Here is a 22431-nt window from a genome sequence, read left to right as displayed (position 1 = left end):
TCTTGTAGTGAACTGGAACTGCAACTTGAAGTCCTTATGGATCACTTCTGAGAGTGAATTTTACTGATTTTTTAGCATTAAATCTTTAAGTAAGATTTTTTTTTCCCTTTTTAGTTTGGCTACCAACAAGTGCAACTTTCCTATTTTAGTTGGCAAAATTTTCATCATTTACTGCAAGCGGATTTGATGATGGTTTTACCAATTACCTTGTATTTGGTAAAAGCTGTGAAATGCTTGGTGGCTTTTCCAAAGGTAAAACCCACAAACTTGTACTGGTTGTTCCCTCCTTTGTTCTTTCTCATCTGCTGGGACCCCATTCCCCCAGTGCTGGGAATTGAAAAGTAATGCTAATTTTGTTTTTCTGGCTGAGCAGGCTAAGTAAGACTCTAAAAGGTGTTTGAATATGTTTGCAAATGCCTTATTAGAGTTTCAGTATGCTTTGGATAGTAATGCATATTGTTATTTGATGGAATAGGCTGGACCAATGTGCTCTATATGAGATCTGCCAAATCGTGAACAAACAAATATATGATGGTATTTATTCTACTATACTTGAATTTGTTCGGGGAAAAATTTGAAGTCCCTGTGCTTGCTGCAGGTCTTCTGGTCAGTAGAGTATGTGGAAACTTGGGGAAGTGCATCCTAATTGCTTATAGTCTTACAGTGCTGTCTAGGAAACTGCCTAATACAGCCAGTGAAGTCTCTAACTCATCTTCATGTAGGACAGGGATCAGTATGTACTTAGCGTCTCTTTTTGTTTTAGCTACCTACTTACAATCTTACAATCTTACCTATTACAATCTTTAGCTACCTATTTACAGTCTTTTCAGATGGAAATCTGCCTTACTGCCTTAAATAGGGAAAGCAGCAAAAGCAATGGCAAATCTTTTACAAACAGCAGTACTTCAATGTTAGTAAGAAAATTCTTATGAATGGCAGATAATAGACTTGAATTGCCTTGCCGTGAACCCTTAGTGGGAGTGTGTCTTCCTTGTGAGTTCAGACACCCAGTCTGTTTTTCCCATGGTCTGATGTGTGAGTGCCAGAGTTCAGCTTCACTGTCCCAGGCCAGTGTCTGAACTTGTTAGACTACTCAATGTAGAGTTCCATCAGTACTTTACCTGTGCTGTTATGCATTCTTCTGTGCAGGTATTTTTTATTTTTAATTTCCTTTGTATTGCCAAGAAGAGTATTTTAAAGTATTTTCAGCTGGATGTTTGAAGAGCATAGGCAAGGCCTTCCTTGAACCTTTTGTCTTTTGTCATGCTTATGCATAGCCATGCTCTGAGTATGTCAACTTTTCTTATTCTGTGTGACCACTTCAGTCGACTTTTCTGGTGCTGTTACAGGTGCTGTTTTTTCTTGCTGGATTAAACCTACTTCTTTTAAGCTCATGTATTGTTTCTAGAAAGATGTGTGACAAACACAGAACTGAATAACAGAGTAGATGTCCTAATATTACCAGTGCTGCTTTTTGTGTTTCTCTGTGATTTATCTTCTCTTAATAAGTGGTTTCGTTGCTATCTGAGTGAAACAGTGAATGCTAATGCATGTGGTACTTAAGCTGATAATTATGTGGGTGCAGCTTGGAGCAGGGCTTGTCCTGTTGGCTAGTTGAACTATTTGGAGAAACAAGTTACACCGTTTAAGCTGTGAGTAGGAGTGTCTTTTACAGCCTTTCTCAGTCTAATGAGAGCAAGTCTAATTTCCTTGCCTATTCTGCAGGGCCCTCTGTGTCTAGAGCTGCCCAACAAGCAGGCATAACCTGTTCCTCCCAGTGTGGGTAACATTTAGGAATTTCCCCTTGCTTCTAGGATTATTTTTTCTTCAATACTTCCTTATTCACGTAGCACCCAAAACGCAGGGCATGACTTCTTCCTGAAATTGAAAAATCAGAGTATTTGTATGTAAGGGTATTTGAATAAATTGGGATGTTTGTGAGGCTTCCCAGGGCATGAATATTCCAATGCCCAGCACCTTGTCCATATGTGTTCCTTCTGTAGTGTTGGCTTCAGACCACTGTAATACTGGCCTTCTACCAGTAAAGATTGATGATTTTAGAGATCCGCATAGTGGTCTTACAGCTTAATGTCTAGAAAGAGAAGAGAGATTGTGTCAGCTTTGTGTGTTTATTATTTATTTGAATAAGATCCAGGTACCTTCTTTGGAAAGCCTTTTATGTGTCTCTAATCTTTAATCTAGCATTGGACTTTTAGACCAGTGCTTCATGAGGAATTGGCCTTAGCTGAAAAACGTCCTTTCAGCATGAAATGTGTATTTGAAAAAGACAGTTATCTGTCCCATTCTGTAGGGGTGGCAAAATCAACTAAATTCTTAAATGGCTGAAGCAAAGGGCAGAGCTTCACTAGTGTGCTTTAAATTATGATTTTTAGACCTGCTGCCCATTGGCATACCAGACACCTAACTCATACCCAGTTTTTAGCTTTCACCATTTTTTCAGCAGTCTTGTCTGTACCTGGGAAGGATATAGATTACCAGATTACTTTTTTTTTTTTTTTTTTTGGATTTTAAGCTTAAAGTAAGAGATTATTCATGACTGGCAGGTAGGGTATTTTGAAAGTTCCCTACATGGCAGATGAAGAAAGCTTTTCTCTGCCATATGCAATCTCTATTCCTCCCCTAAAAATATAGATGGTCTCCTACTTGGAAATGATTTCAAAATCTTGAGGATTCAACAAAAGGTCACAGAAATATAATAATTTATAGTATCCCCATCATTCAGTTTCCTCCCCACCCCCCCCTTTTTTTTTTTTAAGATAACTGCACAATCTGTGATGCAAGCTTTATTTTAGCTTCAGAAACTTTTGATGTGGGGAGGTGTGAATTTCTTTAGATGTGAAGAATATTCTGATGCTGATGACTGATGAGTCTGGTTTACGCCCAAGCTGCAAGCAGGCTGAATGGATCTGTGGAACCTTACTACTGAAAGGGAAATTACCAGGTAAGCAGAGATATTTTCCTCTTAACATTTGCAGCTAGCAGGTAGAATGCTGAAATGGGCATTTCATTATGAAAGTGAACATAATGAAAAGAACAGAACAAATGATGCTGTGCTTAGAAGCATTGTTTTACAGAAATAATTGTTACAGGCATGCTTTTCAACAGGCATGGAACCACAAATACCCAGAGATTTTGTATTAGTCACTGAGGGTGATGCTTTTGCATATATATGTTTAATTCTAGAGGTTTCAAAGTTTTCAGCAGCTTCTGAAACAGAATCTCTAATGCTGATCATGGAAGAAGTAGCCAGAGAATAAAAGATCTTCAAAGGCAAGGGTAACCTGCTCAATACAGATGGTCCAGAAGCAGATCAGAATGGCATAATAATCCTTGGAATGGATTCCTGGGCCAGTCCGTGACTGTGTTTTAATTAGTGTATGCCTGGATGTTTCAAGTGTAGATGATGCATCTGGTAGCATCACACAGAACGGAAAATGTTCTTAAAATTGTGCAGAACAAGACAATTTAATTCTCTTTTCAGGTTTAGCATAATAATCTCTCATTAACATAGAGTCTTACATGATACAACAGAAGTGATGGGGAAGCTTGTCTCACAAATACGTAGAGAGATATGTAGGTGGTCTGGCTAGGCTGATATAAATAGTATTAAAAACTCCTGCTGTGGCTTAACTGAATTTAGCATGGCAAGAAATATTTACAGAGTTTGAGTAGGTAGAGCATTCAGTCTTAATCACAGCTGCTTGGTAAATGACAAAACTGAATGTTAAGAACTCTGAAGTTTATTTCAGGGACACTAGAAATGTAATAGTGCATTCAGTGCCATTTGGCCTTTAAATAAGAGATGTTGCATCCTGTATGTTACACAAGAAAAAGATATGTACCATATATTCGGCAGTATTTATTAAAAGTGAAATAATTCCATTTTTATTGAAGTTGTTGAAGATTGATGTTGCATGAGTGGAACAGAAGATATTTTAAAAATGAAATTTTGTTGTAATAGTGAATTGGCTTAGCCTTCCCAGTTCATATCAGTATTCTTGATAAGCAATTAAGATCAACTTAGACTATTTCTGTAACACATTTAGGGAATTCCTTTGCCATAAAATGTAGAACTTTATTTTTAAAATTTGAATGCGACTTGTACTACTGGCTATCTATTGAGGCTTTCCCTCAGTTAGTGACTGATAACATAACGACTTTTTATCCTGTTTTTACTTGCAGAAGATATGTAGCTTTTTATGAGCAAATTAGTGTTATTGACAGTTCAGTTCACATAACTGACTATGCAAATGCCCTTTCTCTAACTTCCAGTGTCCTTGCTGTTTAAGTCCAGCATGACCAAAATTACCAACTTCACTTTTTGGGCCCCTATTTAAAATCAGTCTTTGGAAGGAGTATTTCACATTCTAATTTGTGTCCAGCTCTCCCAGCTCTGTAGAAAGTTGCAAATGTTAAGAAAGAACATAATCCCTAATTTCAGATGTTGTTACAAGAATTACTGCTAGAATGCTGTTCCACTCATCGAACTCTAGAAGTAGACTGCTAAGGAAGGCCTCTTGCCCTGAATGTTATACACTGAAACTTAAGAGGAAAGAATAATGTTTAATTTAGATGCAAGTTACATTAAGTTACTTTGCCTCCAAAAAGGAGAAGGAGGAGGAAAGCTTTCAAAGATATTTCTGGAAGAATGGTCTTTAACAATACTGATGAGACAAAATAACAATTTCATCAAAACCAAGTTACTTTGCTTTCTAGTTGCTTTTCCAGCTTCTCTTGTATTCCGAGGTAGAACCACAGGACTTCATGTGTGTGAAGATCAGTTTGTTTTGAAATAAGGAAGTGCCCTCAATTAGGAAATTAATACTTCCTGTAATTTCTAGCTCATGTAAGAATTTCTGGCATTCAGTACCTAAGAATTTGCATAAATCACTCTCCCCTTTTGCATGGTGTGGGCAGAAGGTCTCCTTCAATTCTGTCAGATTAGTTTTACTAATTATTTTATTATTATCTAGTAATATTTATTAATTTTTCTATTATTTATAATAATTTACTAATATTTATTTTATTATTTTTATTATTAGTTCATCAGTGCTTTTTTTTATCATTCACATTGTAAAACAAGTTTCTATGAGCAAAAGGTAACTAAGGCAGGACTGTTGTACTATTTGTAGGTTACCATATAATGGATGTGAATTACAAGGTTCTTTCATGGTAACTTTGTGTAATTATATGCCAGCCTTTTGCAATAATTGGAAGAAAAATAGGCATGTGGTATTGAACCTTTTAGAAAAGGTGAGAAAAGTGCATGCCTGGAGCATATAGACCACCAACAACATGGTTATGTGTTAAGGGACTCTTAGTAATTTCTGGAGGCATAATTCTTCCTTATGTGGCTGATGCTGTTTTTGTTGCCTTGGAAATGTCATTACACCAAAAATCCACATGGAGCTGGTTGTTCAGACGCAGGGAAGATAGGTTACTGGCAGGTATAGAAACTGGGTGAAATAAAACAGACTCAGGGAAGAACTGAAGTGGTAGTTAACTCTAGAAGGGGGTACATGCTACAGGAGCTCTTGAAACAATCCAACTTCAAGCACCTAATTTAATAGGATGGTTTGGGTTGGTTGGAAGGGACCTTCAAAGATCATCTAATCCAACCCCTCTATTGTGGGCAGAAACATCTTTCATTAGATATGGTTGCTCAAAGCCCTGTTCTGTCTGAGTTTGGTTTCTAGGGAGGAGGCATCTGCAACTTCTCTGGGTGTCCTGTCACAGTGTCTCACTGCCCTCATTGTAAAGTATTTCTTCTCCAGACTGAAAAATGCCAACTCTCTGAGCCTGTCCGCGCAGGATAGGTGCTCCTCTTACCATTTTTGTGTCCCTCCTCTGGACCTGCTCCAGCAGGACTGTGGCTTTCCTGTGCTGGAGCCCCTGCAGCTGGATGCAGTGCTCCAGGTGGAGTCTCACCAGTGCAGAGCAGAACCACTTTCCTCGACCTGCTGGCCACACTTTTTATGCAGACCAGGATGATGTGGTTGATGTAGCCTTTGGAGTTGGGACATTTGGCCTTTTCAGGGTCTGTGTGCAGCTGAGGAAACAGTCAAGAGAGGAGAAGAGAAAGAGGGGTTTTTTTTGGGAGTGACTTGGAACAGGAGCCTATCCCAAAGGTAAATGCTGTACCTTCAAGTACTTAGAGTCTGAGCAAGTGGTATTTTGAGAGCTGGCTAGTTACTGATTAACTGTCATTTTCTTGGGGAATAAAAGCTGCTAAACATCAGGTGCATTGCTGCTCTGCAGCTAGAAGCCTTGTGGGATGGGAGTAGCTTACTAGGATCCTGTCACGTGAGGGCATAGTCATCTAACTGGTGTGTCCTGGGGCAAGGTCATACATGTTCCTGGTAGTTTTATTTGGCCAGTGGGGATGGGCCAAATAATAGATTTAAATATGGCTAGTTTCAGGCATTTTTATGCCATTGTCAGAGTAACATAGTTACCTTATCTCTTGGAAGACCCTTGAATAGACAGAAAAACTATTTTGCTTTTCTGCACAAAAAAAAGGACAGTAAATTGCCTAGTTTAGACTCCTTTCCTTCCCAGTTTACTGTCATGATGAATGTTTCAAAGTGTATGTGCTGTATACCCAGACAAGGTATCTAAGTACCAGTAATCTTCAGATGCTGGCCCAGTGAACTGAAATCTTTTGGAACTGGTGCACTGGTCAAAATATGGACTTAATCTCTCATTTCTGTGGGGTGCATTCTTGGGCTATGTTCTGGAGTCATTGCTGCTGCTGCATAAAAAGTGTAATACCAGACCATATTCAGAAACTATACTGTGTTCTCACCTTACCTATCTTTATTGTGCAGGACCTTCTCTTTTTGTGCATCAATATGGGGGCTATACCAATTGTTGTCTCTTCCCCTTCTTTTTGCAGTTTTAGAACATGAGAAAAAAATGACAGTTGGGGTTTTATATTCCCCTAACCAGCTGAAACTTGCTGGAAGGGGTGCACATTGGGCCATGGATTTTTGCAGGTGCTTTAGATCTTCATCTCTTCCACCTTTGCTTCCTTATTTCCCAAAGCCTGTACTCTTGTCTTGCTGGCTCAGCTGCGTGCTGCTTTTGACATAAGGTCAGAGAGGGTAGCTTTTGTTAGTCGAGAGAAGGGCATTGTTCAGTTTTTATTGGCTGAGCATCTTTAGCTTCTATATCAGTCCTTTTGTCATCTATCTTTGTTTTCTCCTAGCTTTCCCCACAATTCTCTTTCTACTTCTGTAATTTTAGTTGGTTTTTTTTTTTTTTTTTTTTTTTTTTTTTTTTTTTTTTTTTTTTTTTTTTTCTTCCCACAAGGAAGTAGCATATGTCTTATCATGAAACCTTTGCTGGTCTCTGCCAAGGGCTTGGAGCTCCTAGTCTTTTTGCAGGGACTGTGATAGAAATGGGGTGTATTGTTTTGTCTATTGTTACACTTAAGGCTGACTTTCTGTCCCCATGGATATAGGAATATGCTGCAACTGTCCCTCAAAGTAAAAGTTCTAGGTTAAACTCATAGCAGTTTTGTATTTTATAACTTAAAAAAATAAAGTACATTTAATGTGTGCTGTACACTGAAAATGTAATTTCATCCAGAGTAACTATGGAACATCTGTCCTTTTTCCCCCCCTTTTTTTTAAACCTATTGCAGTGAATCTCTGTGGTTTAGAGAGTCATCTGTCTGTGAAAAAGTTGTTTTGTGGAACATGGTGGTGCTGATAATCTCGTAATCAATCCAAACTGACTTGCTTTGGAAGAAGAACAACAACAGGCTTTGTTTCTGGTTTTAGCAGATGATTCTAGTCTAACCTTTGTTTTAGAGTAGACTGCTGCAGTTGATGAAGGAATATTTGTGGTATTCCCTATCTGTAATTGTGTTGAATTGTGTGTTTCTCTTTTAAAACCTGACAGGAACGATCAGGAAAGACCGTTCCAGCGTTTTTTGTCTACTTTGTTGCTATTTGTTTTGTTCTCAGTTATTGATTTCTCATTCTCCTCATTCTTCTAGCTCACACAATGAATACCAGTATCTACAATTACTGTAGGTAGAGTGCTGAACAAGTATATCTGGTTTATACTGAAACTGACATTTTTAGCCATGTTGTACTTTTAAATTCAACTTGATTCCACCCTTAAACAAGAAATTGTCTGGAATGCTGAGATGGAAAACTTGTAATTATTTGAGTTAACTTCATTCTCTGCCTGGTTTGTCTGCTTCCTTGTGCTCAGTAATTTCACACACATGCTCAGTGTTTGAGGTCTGTGTGGTAGCTTTTGTAGTGAGAATTATTACAATATTAATGCTTTTTACAAGCTGTGGTGAAATAGTATCTTCTGCTAATGTTTTTTTTTTTTTGTATGTTTGTTTTTGGTTTTTTTAAGACTGATGTTTGGTTTTTTCTCTCTCTTTTTTTTTTTTTTTTTTTTTTTTTTTTGCCTTTTTTTGCCTTTTTTTGCCTTTTTTTGCCTTTTTTTGTTTTTCTTTCTCCTTTAGAATATGAATTACATTTGCTTGTGCATTTTCTAATGGATTTTTTGGGGGGGAGTAAGGACTGTTTGTTGGAAAGCAGCCTGCAATGCTCTGTGGTGTGTTTGCATTTCTAAATGCAGTTGGTGAACAGCTGCTGATGGATTTGTCTTTAGTCTGAGCAAATTAGATTGCTGTTGCCTTTGTGTTTTGTGGTAACTTCCCATGACTGATTTTTCTCTACAAGGTCGAGATTAGAAATAGGAGAATATTCTAAAATCAATAAAGTATGTCTTGCTTTAGTTCTTTTCAGGGACTTTAGAAATACTGGACTGACAGTGCACCTGTAAAATTAAGGGCATAGGGAAAAAAGAAATTATTTCATTTAGTATGTTGTGAAAAGCTGCTGTTTGTAGCTGAGAAGAGGAAGGATTGCACTTTCTGGACAGAGTGTTACTAAATCAGAAAAGATACTTGAAAAATAACAAGCCATGTAGAATTTTTCTTGTAAAAGACTTAAAATAGCATTTTTAAACAAAACTTAAGATGAGAAAAAAAATTTAGTACATACACAATTTGTTAAGAACGTGTTGGTAAATGTAAGGACAAGCTATACCTCTGCTTTTAATGTATTGGAAGTTAGTGCTTCAGTACATCAGCATGTCTTTTATATGATACTGTATTACACAATAGCTGTCACATTTTATGTTGCAGCACATAGGTTTGCTGGGAGCCATTTCTGTAACTACTCAAGATTTAAGAAAAATAAGTCACAAATTGCCTTTTGTTTTCTGACCTTCTATCAAATGGATCCATCTTAAACATGGTATTTCACCCTAATGATGCAGCTTTGCTGGTGTAAATTTCATAGACTTAGGTCTCTATATTGGTAGGAAGCTTAGTTTTGCTTATTGGGGTCTGCTTATATTGGATTTGGACTCAAGATCTTGGAAGAAGTAGAAAGGATAAAGGACTCTGGGGCAGTATATTTTCTTCTGTTCCAGGGTAGAGTTAGGGCTGTGAACATGCTGTGGGTGAGAATAGCTGTAAAATAAATAAAACATTTCTCCCTCAGAAAGCTATGTCCTTAGAGATGAAAACATCATCTGGCAGGTAGATGACTCCCACCTGAAGAGAACCTAGGCTGGGACTTGGTGGGCCACAGTCACTCTGCAAAGATGCTCACAAGGTACTCACAAGGGCACAGCTGGTAGTGAGTGCCCCCCGTGCTGCAGCACAGCTGCCTTCCTTGCACCTGCTTGGCAGCAGTACTGGCCCAGGTGTTTAAGGGGATTTATTCTGTGTTGGACTGGGGATCTGTGTTACTCTCCTTGCTGAGTTATTTTTAAGCAGGATCAGTTTCCTGAGGTGATGGCCTGCCCCAGTCTAGTGATATGATGAGACTGGTTAAGATGGTGGTTCCCAAGTTGAATGTGCTTTTCTGACAAAGATTTCTGTTCAGCCACAGCCAAAGTGGTGTCTGAGGTAAGAAAAGAAATTAGGAGATTGCACCATTTTACTCATCAACGCTTCAGCATGATGGGGAGGGAGCTGAGTAGATGTGGGATGATGTGTAAACATAAGATTACCAGGCAGCTTAGAGGTTTGCACATCCCTTTTGTATTCTCTTGATAAGAATGAATCACGGACCTCACCTAATACAAGCTTGAAGAGAAAGTGGAACATTCAGAGGAAGGTTGAAATTGGTTTCTAGAAAAAACCTGTAAACACGAACTTAATGGCAGTCTGTGGGTGGTGGCAGTGTGAGCAAGATCAGACCCACATTCCTTTTGGAGTGAAATGGTTCTCATCATCACCCCCTTCCTCTCCTGCTCCACTTGTTTGGTTTCTGTGAAAATGTTGGGGATACCATGTCCCATTTTGACTCGTGTTTTATCGTGTTAAAATTTTTATGTGTGAATTTTCTCTTGTGTTGTTGGAGTGATGGCTTGCTTATTTCTGTCAATGATTTTGAGTGGCAGTAGCAGAGTTATTCTCACTTATCTTTTAATTGAATTTGTAATAGACTTCTACTAAAGTATCTTTGCCTATATGGTATATTTAAACAATGCTTCTGGAGGAATACAGAACCCATTGGGTAAAATGAGCGTATTTTAAAAGCTGGAGAGGGCTGCTGAGGGTGTAATCAAAGCTCCTATGAGATTTCATTCACTGTTTTTTGAATGCTGTGTGAAACAGGTGCATGAGATAGGGATTTATTTTTCAGACACCATCAAAAGTCAATCCATGAAAAATCTTCTTTCCCTTTTAATTAGTCATTACATCAATTCTGTTGTTTTTCTCTGCTTAGATGACCATATTAAAATTGCAATGTGAAGATTTTTCTTTCTTTTTTTTTTTTTTTTTCCTGAGGATTATGTTTTATTATCAGCTGCTTTTTTACTGGAGCTAACTAACTATTCTGTAATTTGGTAAACTGGTATTGTTTGAGATGGGAAAATATTTCAATTTTATGTAGTCTGAATGCATGGACTTGTTTGTTTGTTTTTTCTTCCTAAAGTGTACAATTTAGAATTAACATCTGTTTCAAATTTAGTGGAGTTCTTGGTTTTTATCTAGATTTTATTCAAGGCCTAGCACATTGTCCCTCTTCCCTGCACACCAGGACAGAACATAATTCTGTTGTCAAAAACTTACTTGCAGTCACCATGTCTGATTTTCATTTTTCCCTGGGATGGTGGAGGATTAGAGCAGATTATAGTGTTGGGATAATGTCTGACTCCTTGTGTTCCATTTAGTCATAAATAAACCCCTGAGAAATCTGAATGTTGCTATGGTGATGCTAGTAAAAGCCTGGGATATGGAGTAAGTGAGCCGCTTAGCAGCATAATGTCACTTAGAGTAATGAGCACCCTGTCATTAGGACAGTGATGGCTTTACCTGTTGCTCTGTAACTTTGGTAGCCCCGTGCTACATTCTGAAGGTGAGTAAGTAAAAGCAGTTCAGCTATAATATAAAATAATATACTCTGTTTAGTAACTCGCAATTACAAACCTTATAACAAACAGAAATTTGTGTTTTGTCTGTTTACTTTCTAGCTTTAATCTGTTGAAGTATCACGAGAAACAAGCAAAAACAGTCTTTCTGTTCTGCCTTTCACAGGATGATCTGGTGCAATTAAAACAAAAAAAAATCAGTATATAGCAATTTGTTTTAAGCTGTGTAAATGCACACTTTTCTTCTTAAAATGTGGAATATAACAAGTAAGATGGTATTAAAATGTGTTTTTTTGGTTGTTTGTTTTTTTTTTTTCAGTCTTTATAACCTGGCTTCACTGGAATTGAGAGAAAATTTGCTGACATATTTACCTGAGTAAGTCACATTGCATGTGTTTCATTATATTATAAAATGTTCTTATTCTTAAAACCTACTAACATATGAAACTGAATGACAGCTAGAAAAAATTTTCAAAGCCAACTGACAGTATGAGATACAGCTTTCTTTTAGCAACATCTACTTACATCCATTACTTCTAGTTGTACTTGATTAGTAGCAGGAGCCTGCAGTCTGCATGGAGTGGCTTTGTTCTACAAAAAAGCATTCCTTATGAAATACAGCAGCACCAAACACCTCCTGCATGCATTGGACCAGCCTGTCTGCAGTGGGAGTGGTGGTTTGGGTTGTTCTCATGATGAAATTTTGTACCTGTGAAAGTAGGGCAGTAAGATCTCAGAGATTTTCACTCCAGACCTTTATAACATTTAAGTAAGTGTTTGTATTCAGGGCTGAGTAGGCAAAAACCTGGAGATCAAACATTTGCTATCAAACTAGGTCTACTGATGTCTGACTTTACCCACTGTAATTTTTTGGAGAAAAAAGTTACCTAGATGTCTCTGTACTGTCTGTATTGTGGCAGAGGAATTTGTGGTCTTTTGGTAGACTAATTTGGTATCTTATACTTAGGCATCCTTTTTGTCTGCTTAGAAGCAACCTCTTCTTTTTCTAGTGAAGGAGTTTCCTTCCTTCACTATCTGGTTGCTTCTTGCAAGAGTTTAGATGACTTCTGTTCTGCTTGTTTAGATGATCAAATAAATACTGTAAAAGATTTAACATCTTTTAATCAGAATCTCTTCCCCAGTTGCTTTGGGGTAATTTTTTCCTGTCTGTCTACCCAGTGCCTTGGTTGTGACTGTTCATAGCAGTGAGCCACAAGACACTTTAATGCCAGTGGTCAGAAGATGGGCATTGCTAAGTTTGGCCATGCAGTGTCAGTATGAAGCTATCAAAAATGTTGAGTTTTATTGCTCCTGGAAAATTCTGACTGTCAGTAATGTAGCTGACAAATTCTCTCAGGTTTTCGTGCTACTGCAGCTTTGGGGAAAGTAAGCAAGAGCTCTGTGACAGCCTGATTTTGAAGGGTGGCCCTCTCTTCTCTGTGGGCTTGAACTTTTTTTACATCCTTTTGTACTTCTCTCTGCTTGTAGTCTCAAAAACTGAAGTATTTCAGAAATTGATTGTGTTGAGAAGATAAAGAATGGATATTGAGTCTTGAGTCACATAGTTATGTGATCACTATGGAGATTTTTTATCCAGTTCATAACTGTAAATTTCCCCTAAAAATAAATCTAACTAACTGTACTAAAGTATGTGGCATTTGCTACGCCAGGGGAGTTATTGTTAAAACATTAAAAAAAAAGTAATTATTTAATTGCCTATACTAAGTTTTAAGTTTCAAGGGCATACAGTTACACTGAAGCACCAAATTATTTTTTTTGGTAAGATATATTGCAAACAGTCTGTACCTGGTAAAATAACTGTCTGCCTGCAGTACCTTGTAATTTGAAATTTGAGTTTCAGTAAAATGAGTTTATTCAAATACATCGAGTTTCTGTTGCTTTAGTATAATGTGGTTTTGTTTTGATTTATCTCATCTTATCTCATCTTATAGATCACTTGCCCAGCTGCAGCGACTAGAAGAACTTGATTTAGGAAACAATGAACTTTATCATTTGGTAAGAGAACATACCACTGAAACTGCACATTGGTCTTGTTTTATGCATCATTTAGATTAAATAGGTTGTAGGATGTCCAAAATTGAAGAAAGAAAAATACATGGAGGCAGAGTCTTTTTATAGGTACAGATGAATTTTGACAGTGAGCTGCTGCTTTCGTATCTGCTTAGTCTTGTTCAGTACAGGATCACTTTACTCAGAAACCTGCAGGTGATCTCTAGAAAATGAGAGTGCAGCACAGCGGCTTTTATGGAAATAAAAAGGAGTGGAGGGACACAATCTTGTCTGTCCTCGCAGTTACAATGACCACATGGACTGGTGTCAGGAGCTGGATGGGCTAAGCACAGTTCAGTTTCCAGGGTGAGAGTGGGAATCTTTGGGAAAAAGCTGGGGCAAAACTGTTGAGGATTGAGATGTCCTACATTGTCGCAGATTGATCTACCAAAAATATATCTGTCATCTCCCTTAAGCTGATTCAGGTAAATGTTGGATGCATTTGCAGTAAATCAAGGGTGTGCTGGCAATTTGTTAGTGCATGCCAAGAAAGAATGATAGCTTCTTAAGCTATAGCAATTAATTTGTATGATGGAGTTCCCAAATGCTTACAGTCACCCTTGCTATTTCTAACCAAGGTACTTCTACATAGTGCTTGCACTAGGAATTGGTTTACTTAGACTGTAATTGTGGGGTGGCTATTTTTTCTACTTGAAGCTCCTATCCTACTTAACTGTACTGCTTTTTATGTTGTAGCCAGAAACAATTGGTGCACTTTTCAACCTTAAAGACCTTTGGTTGGATGGAAACCAATTAGCTGAAATACCTCAGGTAAAAATGAGCTCTACTGATACTGTTTTAAAGATGTTTTTGAAAGAAAACCTTTTCATTTATTCCTACAGGGAAGTGTGTTAAAACGGAATATTTTTCTCAGTCTACTTTGCCTGGGTTTGGTTTTGGGTGTGTAAGGGTTTCCTCTTAACAAATTCCTCTGCAAGGGATTGGCCATGATACTGTAGGTTGTCAGAAATTTTCTTTTAAGCATTTTAACAAAGGAATTGTTTCCTAATAGCACATTGTTCAGTTTGTAGGGTGACACATCCTCTGTTTATAGTTCTTGCCCTAAGATCAGGGAATCCTTAGTTGTCTGAGCTAACCCTCACTTTGTGTATCCATCTGAATTGCAGTTTTAAAAGATTTGAATATGATTTTTTTTTTGCATTTTTTGTAGTCATCTTCATCCATTTAAGCATGGTGTTTGGAAGAAATACAATAATGGAACTGTTGCCATAAATAGAAATTTTGATTTATGAAGGCAAATCCCCCATCTGACATCAGTCATGGGCTGAGGGAACTTAGCATTTAAAGCTCATAGCACTCTAAATTCCCTTTCTTAAGAACTTTTGTAATATGTGGGGTGGTTCCTCTTCCCTCTTTCTCCTTTACAGCCAAGTCAAAACCTGCTTTCTTCTATTCCTCTTGCAGATTGCTGTTACTTGCTGTATGGACCTCATTGTCAACTATGTGTCTTGCAAATCAGTTATTGTTTAGTGGGTTTAGTTCACTTTGGTTTTGTTGGCTTGGCCTAAAAAGTAGAGATGATCATTCATCCAAATGTGACTTCAGCAGCCATTTTTATTGAAACTGGCCATTATCGTGTATTTTGTCCAAAGTCCAAAGGATGAACCTGTAGGATAAAGGATATTTTTTTAATGAAAGATCCTCTTGAGAGGCAGACATTTCAGAAGTAAAAGAACTGATCTTGTAAGTTAGGATCAAGGACGTTGCTGTATGAAAATTTCATATGTGTAAAAGGCACTTCTTCCTCAGTCATTGTGTTCTCTGAAAGGTGATTTGGATGGCTAAAATGCGATTTGTCCTCAAGCGTGTATAGGGCTGTCTGTGTGCATGGGGAGTGGGAGGGGTGCTCTGATAGCTAACAGAGGCAAAGGTATTTCTCTGTCTAATGGTTTGGATTGCCATGATAAAAACTTAAGTAGTCATTAATAATAGTAGATGATGGCAGTATAGCTTGGCAGTTCAAATATGCTCGATAGAGCAAGCAACATCCCCAATTCCTATTTCTACATTTGTTATAGCTGGGAGATGTGAAGGTATGAAATCCCTAGATGTCATGGCATGTTGCTGTGGCAGCCAGGATAGACTAATCCTAATTTGCCTAGGGTTGATTGGGAGGGGTAGGCTTTAATTATGTAGTGGTTGATAATCTGCCATTCTGAAAAAAAACCAACTCTGCAGTCTTTACTTGAGGAAAACTCCAGGTTTGGCTGGTGCTTGCCTGGGTGTGCTCAGCGCAGCTTGCTTGACTACTGAAGCCAGTTTAATATTTAAAATAAGAAACCGTGACTGAATCACTTAGTTGGCTTATCATATGTAAAGTTGTTTACATAATTACTTGCTTTTTTCGGCTTTTAGAGGTCATACAACAATGCCAATTAAGAGGTCATACAGATAATTGTTTTTCTTTGTGGAATTTCATTGCGATGGTACATTTTTCAAAGTGCTTTCTTATGTGTTTGGGCATGACTTAAATTTTTTTCCTTGTATCGCAGGAAGTAGGAAACCTGAAAAACCTGCTTTGTCTGGATGTTTCTGAAAATAAATTGGAATGCCTTCCTGAAGAAATTAGTGGTCTGACTTCTTTAACAGACTTACTTGTTTCTCAGAATTTACTTCAAGTCTTACCTGATGGCATTGGTGAGTATGGAGTGAATGCTATCACACAGAACCACTTAATCCACTGTAACTGGAAGTCATTTGGGTTTTTAAAGTCTTTTTGTGCAAGATATGAGCTTGTCTCATGTTGTTTTTTTTTTCCTTTTGCTTAGTAGCAAATGCATAGCTCTATTAAGGCTGCATTTCAATTGTCTGCATAATGACTCCCTCATAATCCTCTTTCAGTCTTCACTTGATACTTCCCAAACAACATAAAAGTTAGTATGTCCTTTCAGTTCCCACTGTATCCATTTCACCATCAGAACTCTTTAACATTGTACAATTATAGCTTGTAACATGCTGTGGGTCACTTGATAAGATGGGCTGAAAGTATCACTTCAAAAAATAGAGAATTTTGAATGGTGAGGTGTATTTATCTTCAGTTGGACAATGCGATTAATTCTCTACTGAACCTAGGTGAAGACTGCCTTGCAGCCCATTAGTCCTTGCCTTGAGGATTTGAACTACCTTTCTGTGTCTGACCCCTTAGATTGAGTTCAGTAACGGAAGAATATTTCCTGAAGCATTACCAGTGCCTTTTTTAAGTTGTGTGTTTTTTATCCATGCAGTAGTTGCAACAAGTGGACAAATAAGGATTTTTTCTCTACCTATCAGCTGTTTTCTGGGAAGTTCCACCTTGTACCTTGTGGGAGTAGGAGTGTGCCTTCTCCTCAAGAGGACTTTTTTTTTTTTTAACTCTCCAAAATAAAGGTTTAGGGGAAGGAGGACTTGTGAATGTGTTTTAACTATATTTAACATTTGGAAAAGAGTAGTCAGACCTTCCCCTTTCCTATTTTCCTTAAGACTAAGAAAAGTTTCTCTAGAAGTTATACTTGAGGAAGTGGGGTGACAACTCTGGCTCCTACAGCTGCCTAATATGTGTTTGACAGGGACTTGTGGCAGCCCTCTCTGATGACCTGTGCTGGCCAGTACCGTTGTTGTACATCAGAAACTGAGCTGTAACTTCTGAAGGTCAGCAGCCCGTGCACCTGGCTACATGGAGCTTGTTGGCAGAAGTGAACCTTGCTGGTCTCTGTGAAAGCTCCTGGGCATTGCCCAACTGATCACTGAATCCTTGGTGGGAATGGTGGATCTGTAGAGCTCTTAAAGCAGGGCTCTCACTGGCACCAGTGGCTCAGGTCAGCTGTGGCCCTGTCTCCTCAGTCTCCAGAGCTCTCATGGAGCTCCAGCACCCCCAGGCAGCCTGTGCCAGTGCTGCACCACCTCCCACTGAGGAAACTGCTTCTGATGTCCCCATGAGATCTCCCATGCTGTGATTTGCAGCCATTGCTGCCTCACCTGCCCCTGCAGGGAAGAGTTTGGCTCTGTCCTGTCCATAACTGCCCTGCAAGTGGTTCTGGGCAGTTCCCAGATGCCTCCTTGGCTGTCTCTTGGTGGGAGTCAACAAAGCCAGCTCCTTCAGCCTCAGCTCACATGTGCCCTGCCCATCTTGATAGCTTCCTACTGGAACTTGAACAGGGGAGTTGAGGGGGAGCACAGGACATCACATGAAACTGAGAATGATTTTACAAGTGTGGTTTCACTAATTGCAGGTTGATAAGATATAGCAATTTCCCCTGATCTGTTGGCTATAATTCTAATGTAGTCTAGTTGGTTTTTGTTTCTGATGAGAGCTCTGTCTGCTATTTAGTATTCAACCTAGTGCTCACCATAGTATCCATGTCCCTTCCAGCAGGACTCTGGTATAGCTGTATCTTGCACTTCCCAGCCTGTGCTGGTGCACAGGTTTTATTCTGTCTGGGTACAGAGCTCTGCACTCCTCTGTGCTAAGCCTCAGGTTTCTGTTTAGGTTGCTATCTTTCTGTGTGTCAGACATCCCTTCATGATTTAGTATCAACAGTGAACTTGATACTCCAGACCATTACAGCTGTTTTGGACCACACAGAGATGGCAGGGAAGTATCAGCAGCTAGTGTTGTCTTCTGAATTCTCTGTCTTGGGCTCTGCCTCAGTCAGCTTTTGTGCCAAAGACCATTCAGATACAGAGGAGTAGAACAAAGTGAGTTTTCTGCCCTGAAGTAGTATTTTGTTCTTCATGAGAAAAATCACCTTCAAACAAGTTTGATTTCTCATCTAAAGAATAAACTTGAGTTTCATGTCTGACTAATTAGGTTCTCTGTTAGGACAAAGAGACCTTGATCCTGTTTGGGTTTGGGCTGTCACTTCAGCGCAAGATGTTCTTACTGTGGCTGATTAGGTGTGGATGATCTTCTGAACATTCCTTTTATTAATAAACTTTGTATAATTGAGGACCAAACAGATAATTTTCACTTGTTTATAGGCATTTGGATAAATACATCCTTGATATTTACATGGGATATAATTCAGATTGTAACTTTATTACAGTTTATTATGCTTACATGTTAGATATGAATATTTATATTGAGTATGAATTCAATGATATTAAAACTTGCCAAATTGTGCAAGCACTAAGTGAAGCAGTGCTTCAGTTCTTTCATTTTACCTAAGAAAAAAAAATCATTGTTTTAGAAGATTTCTGGAAGTTTTGCAACAGTAAAAATTTATGTACTTAAGTGTATTGGAGGAGACTAAAACTCCATGCTGTTTTTCTCTGAACAGGAAAATTGCGGAGGCTCTCCATTTTGAAGGCTGATCAGAACAAACTGATTCAACTAACTGATTCCATTGGAGACTGTGAAAGCCTTACTGAACTAATTCTCACAGAAAACCAGCTGCAGGTATGCATGGTCATGGCTGTTCACATGGCAGCAGGTAATAAGACCTGCTGTTAAGTGCTGAATCACTTAGCTCATTAGGTTACTAACCCTTGCTACTGCTAAGTAGTGCATTTTCTTTAAATGCATCTTATTTCTTACCTGTTGAATGAATGCTACAGATCAAGTTGTGTGTAGTAACAATCCGGCCTTCAAATGCTTAAGCAATTACATATTCACTCTTGAGTCTTTCATGACCAGTGAGAGAATTGGAGCATGTAGAGTGCAGGTATCACTTACTTTGTTGTGTTTTTCTTGGGGGGAGTTGTGCTGTATTGCATTATTGCCAGTTTTTGCTGTGCATTATCTGGATCAGTCTTGCTGAAACTGAATAGAAGCCCTGAGCACTGCAGAGCTTGTACTGCTCCTTGCTCTGCTGATCTGCTCTATCCAGGTATTAAAGATATGTGGTCAATTAAAATAAAATCCTCTAATTCCTTCTGTTAGATGTTTCCTTCCATTATTTTGAAACTTCATGTGACACTGACACTTGGAGAGTAGCTGTTTTTGAATAAACTAGGTTTGAGCATTTCTTAAGCTCAGTTGGTACTTGGTTGAGTTAGAAGCTTAAGACTGTTCAGAAGATGCCTCTCCAAGAGTCAGTTCATAGCACCTGAGTTAGAAGATAGCTAACTGAAAAGCAATTTTGGGAGTATAAAATTAGATTATACATCCTACATACATGCATTCTGTACACAGCTGTTGTGTGTCTATTGTCACAGTGCAGAGATAATTAATGAGGGAATTTATGTTAGAAACTGACATTCCTAGACACTTGTTCTGCAATATATACCTTTTGGATCTTCTTTGGAAAGTCTGGCAGTAATGAGAATTAACTACACTTCAATTTTGAAAGTGGATCAGATTGTTAATTAATTTTAAAAGTGAGTTAAGTGGTTTTCCCTGACTGTGTATTTATAAATTCTGTTTGTATATTATTTTGTTTTTGTTGGCACAGTCATTGCCAAAGAGCATTGGAAAACTAAAGAAGCTGAACAATTTGAATGCTGATAGAAACAAATTGACATCTTTGCCCAAAGAGGTAAGTTTTGCACAGATGAGATTGTGGAAATAGAAAAATCTTGATTTCAAATGCCCACAAGAAGTAGCAGGCAACTTTGGTCCAGTGGGTATTCATTGCAAACTGATCACAACCAGAAACTTGCCTAGTAGATCTGAACTATAGTGATTTGGTGGCTTGGAAGTGCAAAATGTCTTTGTAGTTGAACAGAAAGGCTTGGATCTAACTAGCTTGTAACTAACTTGGGTCTAACTAGCTTTTAATTGGTAATTCTCAGTGTGGATGTCAGGTCCTGCACTATTTGAAGACTTGGAATTCTGGTAGGGTGAATGCAACATGGTATGTCTCTTCTGCATGTAGTAGAAACCACTGCCACACTCTTCCTCACCTCACTCCTGTGACCAGTATCAAAGGGAATGTTTCATACTCAGAAAAGTGGCTCACTGACTGTCTTGACAGTCTTTTTGGTTTTGGAGATCTCTGGACTAATTTTGCCATTAAATTTAAGGATGATGTGACCAAGATACCCCAACTTTTACAGCTGTGACCACTAGGATTTCTTGTCTATTGTAACAGTATGTGGATTGAAATGAGGCTAGAGTTTGTGTTCTGAAACTAAATATAATGAAGGCTTTACAAGTTTAGATCAGCAGTAAATTGTGAAAAGAAGTCAGGAAAGCAGCATCCTGTGATTGGAGCACGGGGCTGTGAATTGGTGCTGTTTGTACTACCTTTTCTCTGTAATTTTTATCCAAGTAATTCTCCCTCTTAATATTCCTATCTAACATGGGGCTCTGAACTTCAGTTCTCCACTTTCAGTCACCTAAGGAGCAGGAGGGTTATGTACTCAGGTGACAGCCAATGGATGGAAATTGAGAGGAGTATCAGCTCTGGCTGACTTTCTTATGGAGCTTGGACATATCTCAAGAAGGAGGTATGAGAAGGAAGTGAGGTGGCTGGGAGATAGAGGAGAGCTGATTGTCTGAAGAAGAGGGATCAAACAGGGGCAGAGGATGCTGCTGTGGCACTGGCAGCAACCACTCCAGTGTCCTGGGTCTGAGCTGCCACAGGCCAGGCAACTAATTGAGGGAAGGTGAGGGAGAGACGTGAGTACTGCGGCTTTTCTAGCAGAACAGTGTCTTCTCTGCTGTGTTGCTTCTGGTTCTGAACAGAATTGTGACAGGGCTTAGCCAGACAGGTTGCATGATGGCTGGCAAGAGGCAAGACCCTAGGAAAACTATTTGGGTTGGTATGTGGATAGCATTTTTCATCATAATTATATACTGAGTTGGAAGGAACCCATCAGGAGTCCACCTCCTGGCCCTGCACTTGACACCCTAAGAGTCACACCACGTGCCCGAGAGCACTGTCCAAACACTTGAGCTCTGTCTGGCTGGTGCTGTGACCACTGTCCTGGGGAGCCTCTTCCAGTGCCCAGCAACCCTGGGTGAAAAACCTTTTTCTAATATCCAACCTAAATCTCCCCTGGCACAACTTCAGGCCATTCTCTCAGGTCCTGTCACTGTCACCACAGAGGAGAGATCAGGATCTGCCCCTCCTCTTCCCCTCACAAGAAGCTGTAACTGCAGTGAGGTCTCCCCTCACTCTCCTCCAGACTGAACAGACCAAGTGACCTCAGCCACTCCTCATACAGCTTCCCCTCAAGGCCTTCTCCATCTTTGTTCCCCTCTTTTGGATGCTCTCTAATAGCTCAATATCTTTCTGATCTTGTGCTCATTCAGCAGAAGACTCTCTTTGCTAAAATACCTGTACTTGAGACTTGTGCAATTTTATGTTCACTCCACCTTTGAGCACAGTTGTTCTGAGTTTTGCATGGAAGGTTTTACTGGTACAGTTTGTTCCAGATTGGCCATTAATAGCTTGTATAGTGTATAAGCACTTTCCTCAGTTAATGGAATATATGGTATTGGAGGTGATGCATAAGGGCGATCAGTGTGGCTTGGAAGAAGCAGAAACAGGAGCAGGCAAGAGGAGAAGGCTCAGCTGGAGAAGCAGGTAAAGCAGGGTGGATATGGAGTGTATCTGTTTGGGGAGTATAGTGGGGTCAGGAGCTCAGTGCAGAACAATAGAGAGATTAATACTGATCAAGATACTGAAGACTTGGAACCAGCAACGTTTTTCAGAGGCAGGATGTGTTGCTCAGTCGATGGAGTTGGGGAGTGTGCAAGGGTGAACTGAGGAATGTGTCTAGAGAACAGCAGTGCACATGAGAGAGGGAGGGGGACAGCTGCACAGAAGTGGAATGGAGACAGCCTGTGTTTGGAGAAGGCAGATAAAGAGGAAATGGAAGGTAGTGTCTGGAATGAGGTGAACTGGGGAGTTGTGGAAGCCCAGGAAGTAAAAATGAAAGAGAGTGGTTCCCAAGGGAGCTTGTCAGGGAAACAGGAAGCAGAGCTCTTTGGCTGCCTATCAATGAATTTGAAATAGAATTTTTGTTTTTCCTTTAAAG

At 39.1% G+C, this 22431-nt stretch overlaps 1 protein-coding gene across 1 annotated transcript in view; it reads left to right on the top strand.

Moving 5' to 3' along the window:
- LRRC1 (leucine rich repeat containing 1) overlaps window positions 1–22431 on the top strand; it is a 69064-nt gene that overhangs the window by 34043 nt on the left and 12590 nt on the right. The window contains exons 5-10 of the mRNA XM_083856641.1: window positions 11759–11815; window positions 13392–13455; window positions 14206–14280; window positions 16023–16167; window positions 18786–18904; window positions 19899–19982. Of these exons, the coding sequence (XP_083712767.1) occupies window positions 11759–11815; window positions 13392–13455; window positions 14206–14280; window positions 16023–16167; window positions 18786–18904; window positions 19899–19982 (544 nt within the window). The remainder of the gene's footprint in view (window positions 1–11758; window positions 11816–13391; window positions 13456–14205; window positions 14281–16022; window positions 16168–18785; window positions 18905–19898; window positions 19983–22431) is intronic.

Source organism: Zosterops lateralis, assembly GCF_965231275.1.
Source record: "Zosterops lateralis genome assembly, chromosome: 3".
Lineage (NCBI taxonomy): Eukaryota > Metazoa > Chordata > Aves > Passeriformes > Zosteropidae > Zosterops > Zosterops lateralis.
This window is presented reverse-complemented; position numbering and strand designations above follow the sequence as displayed.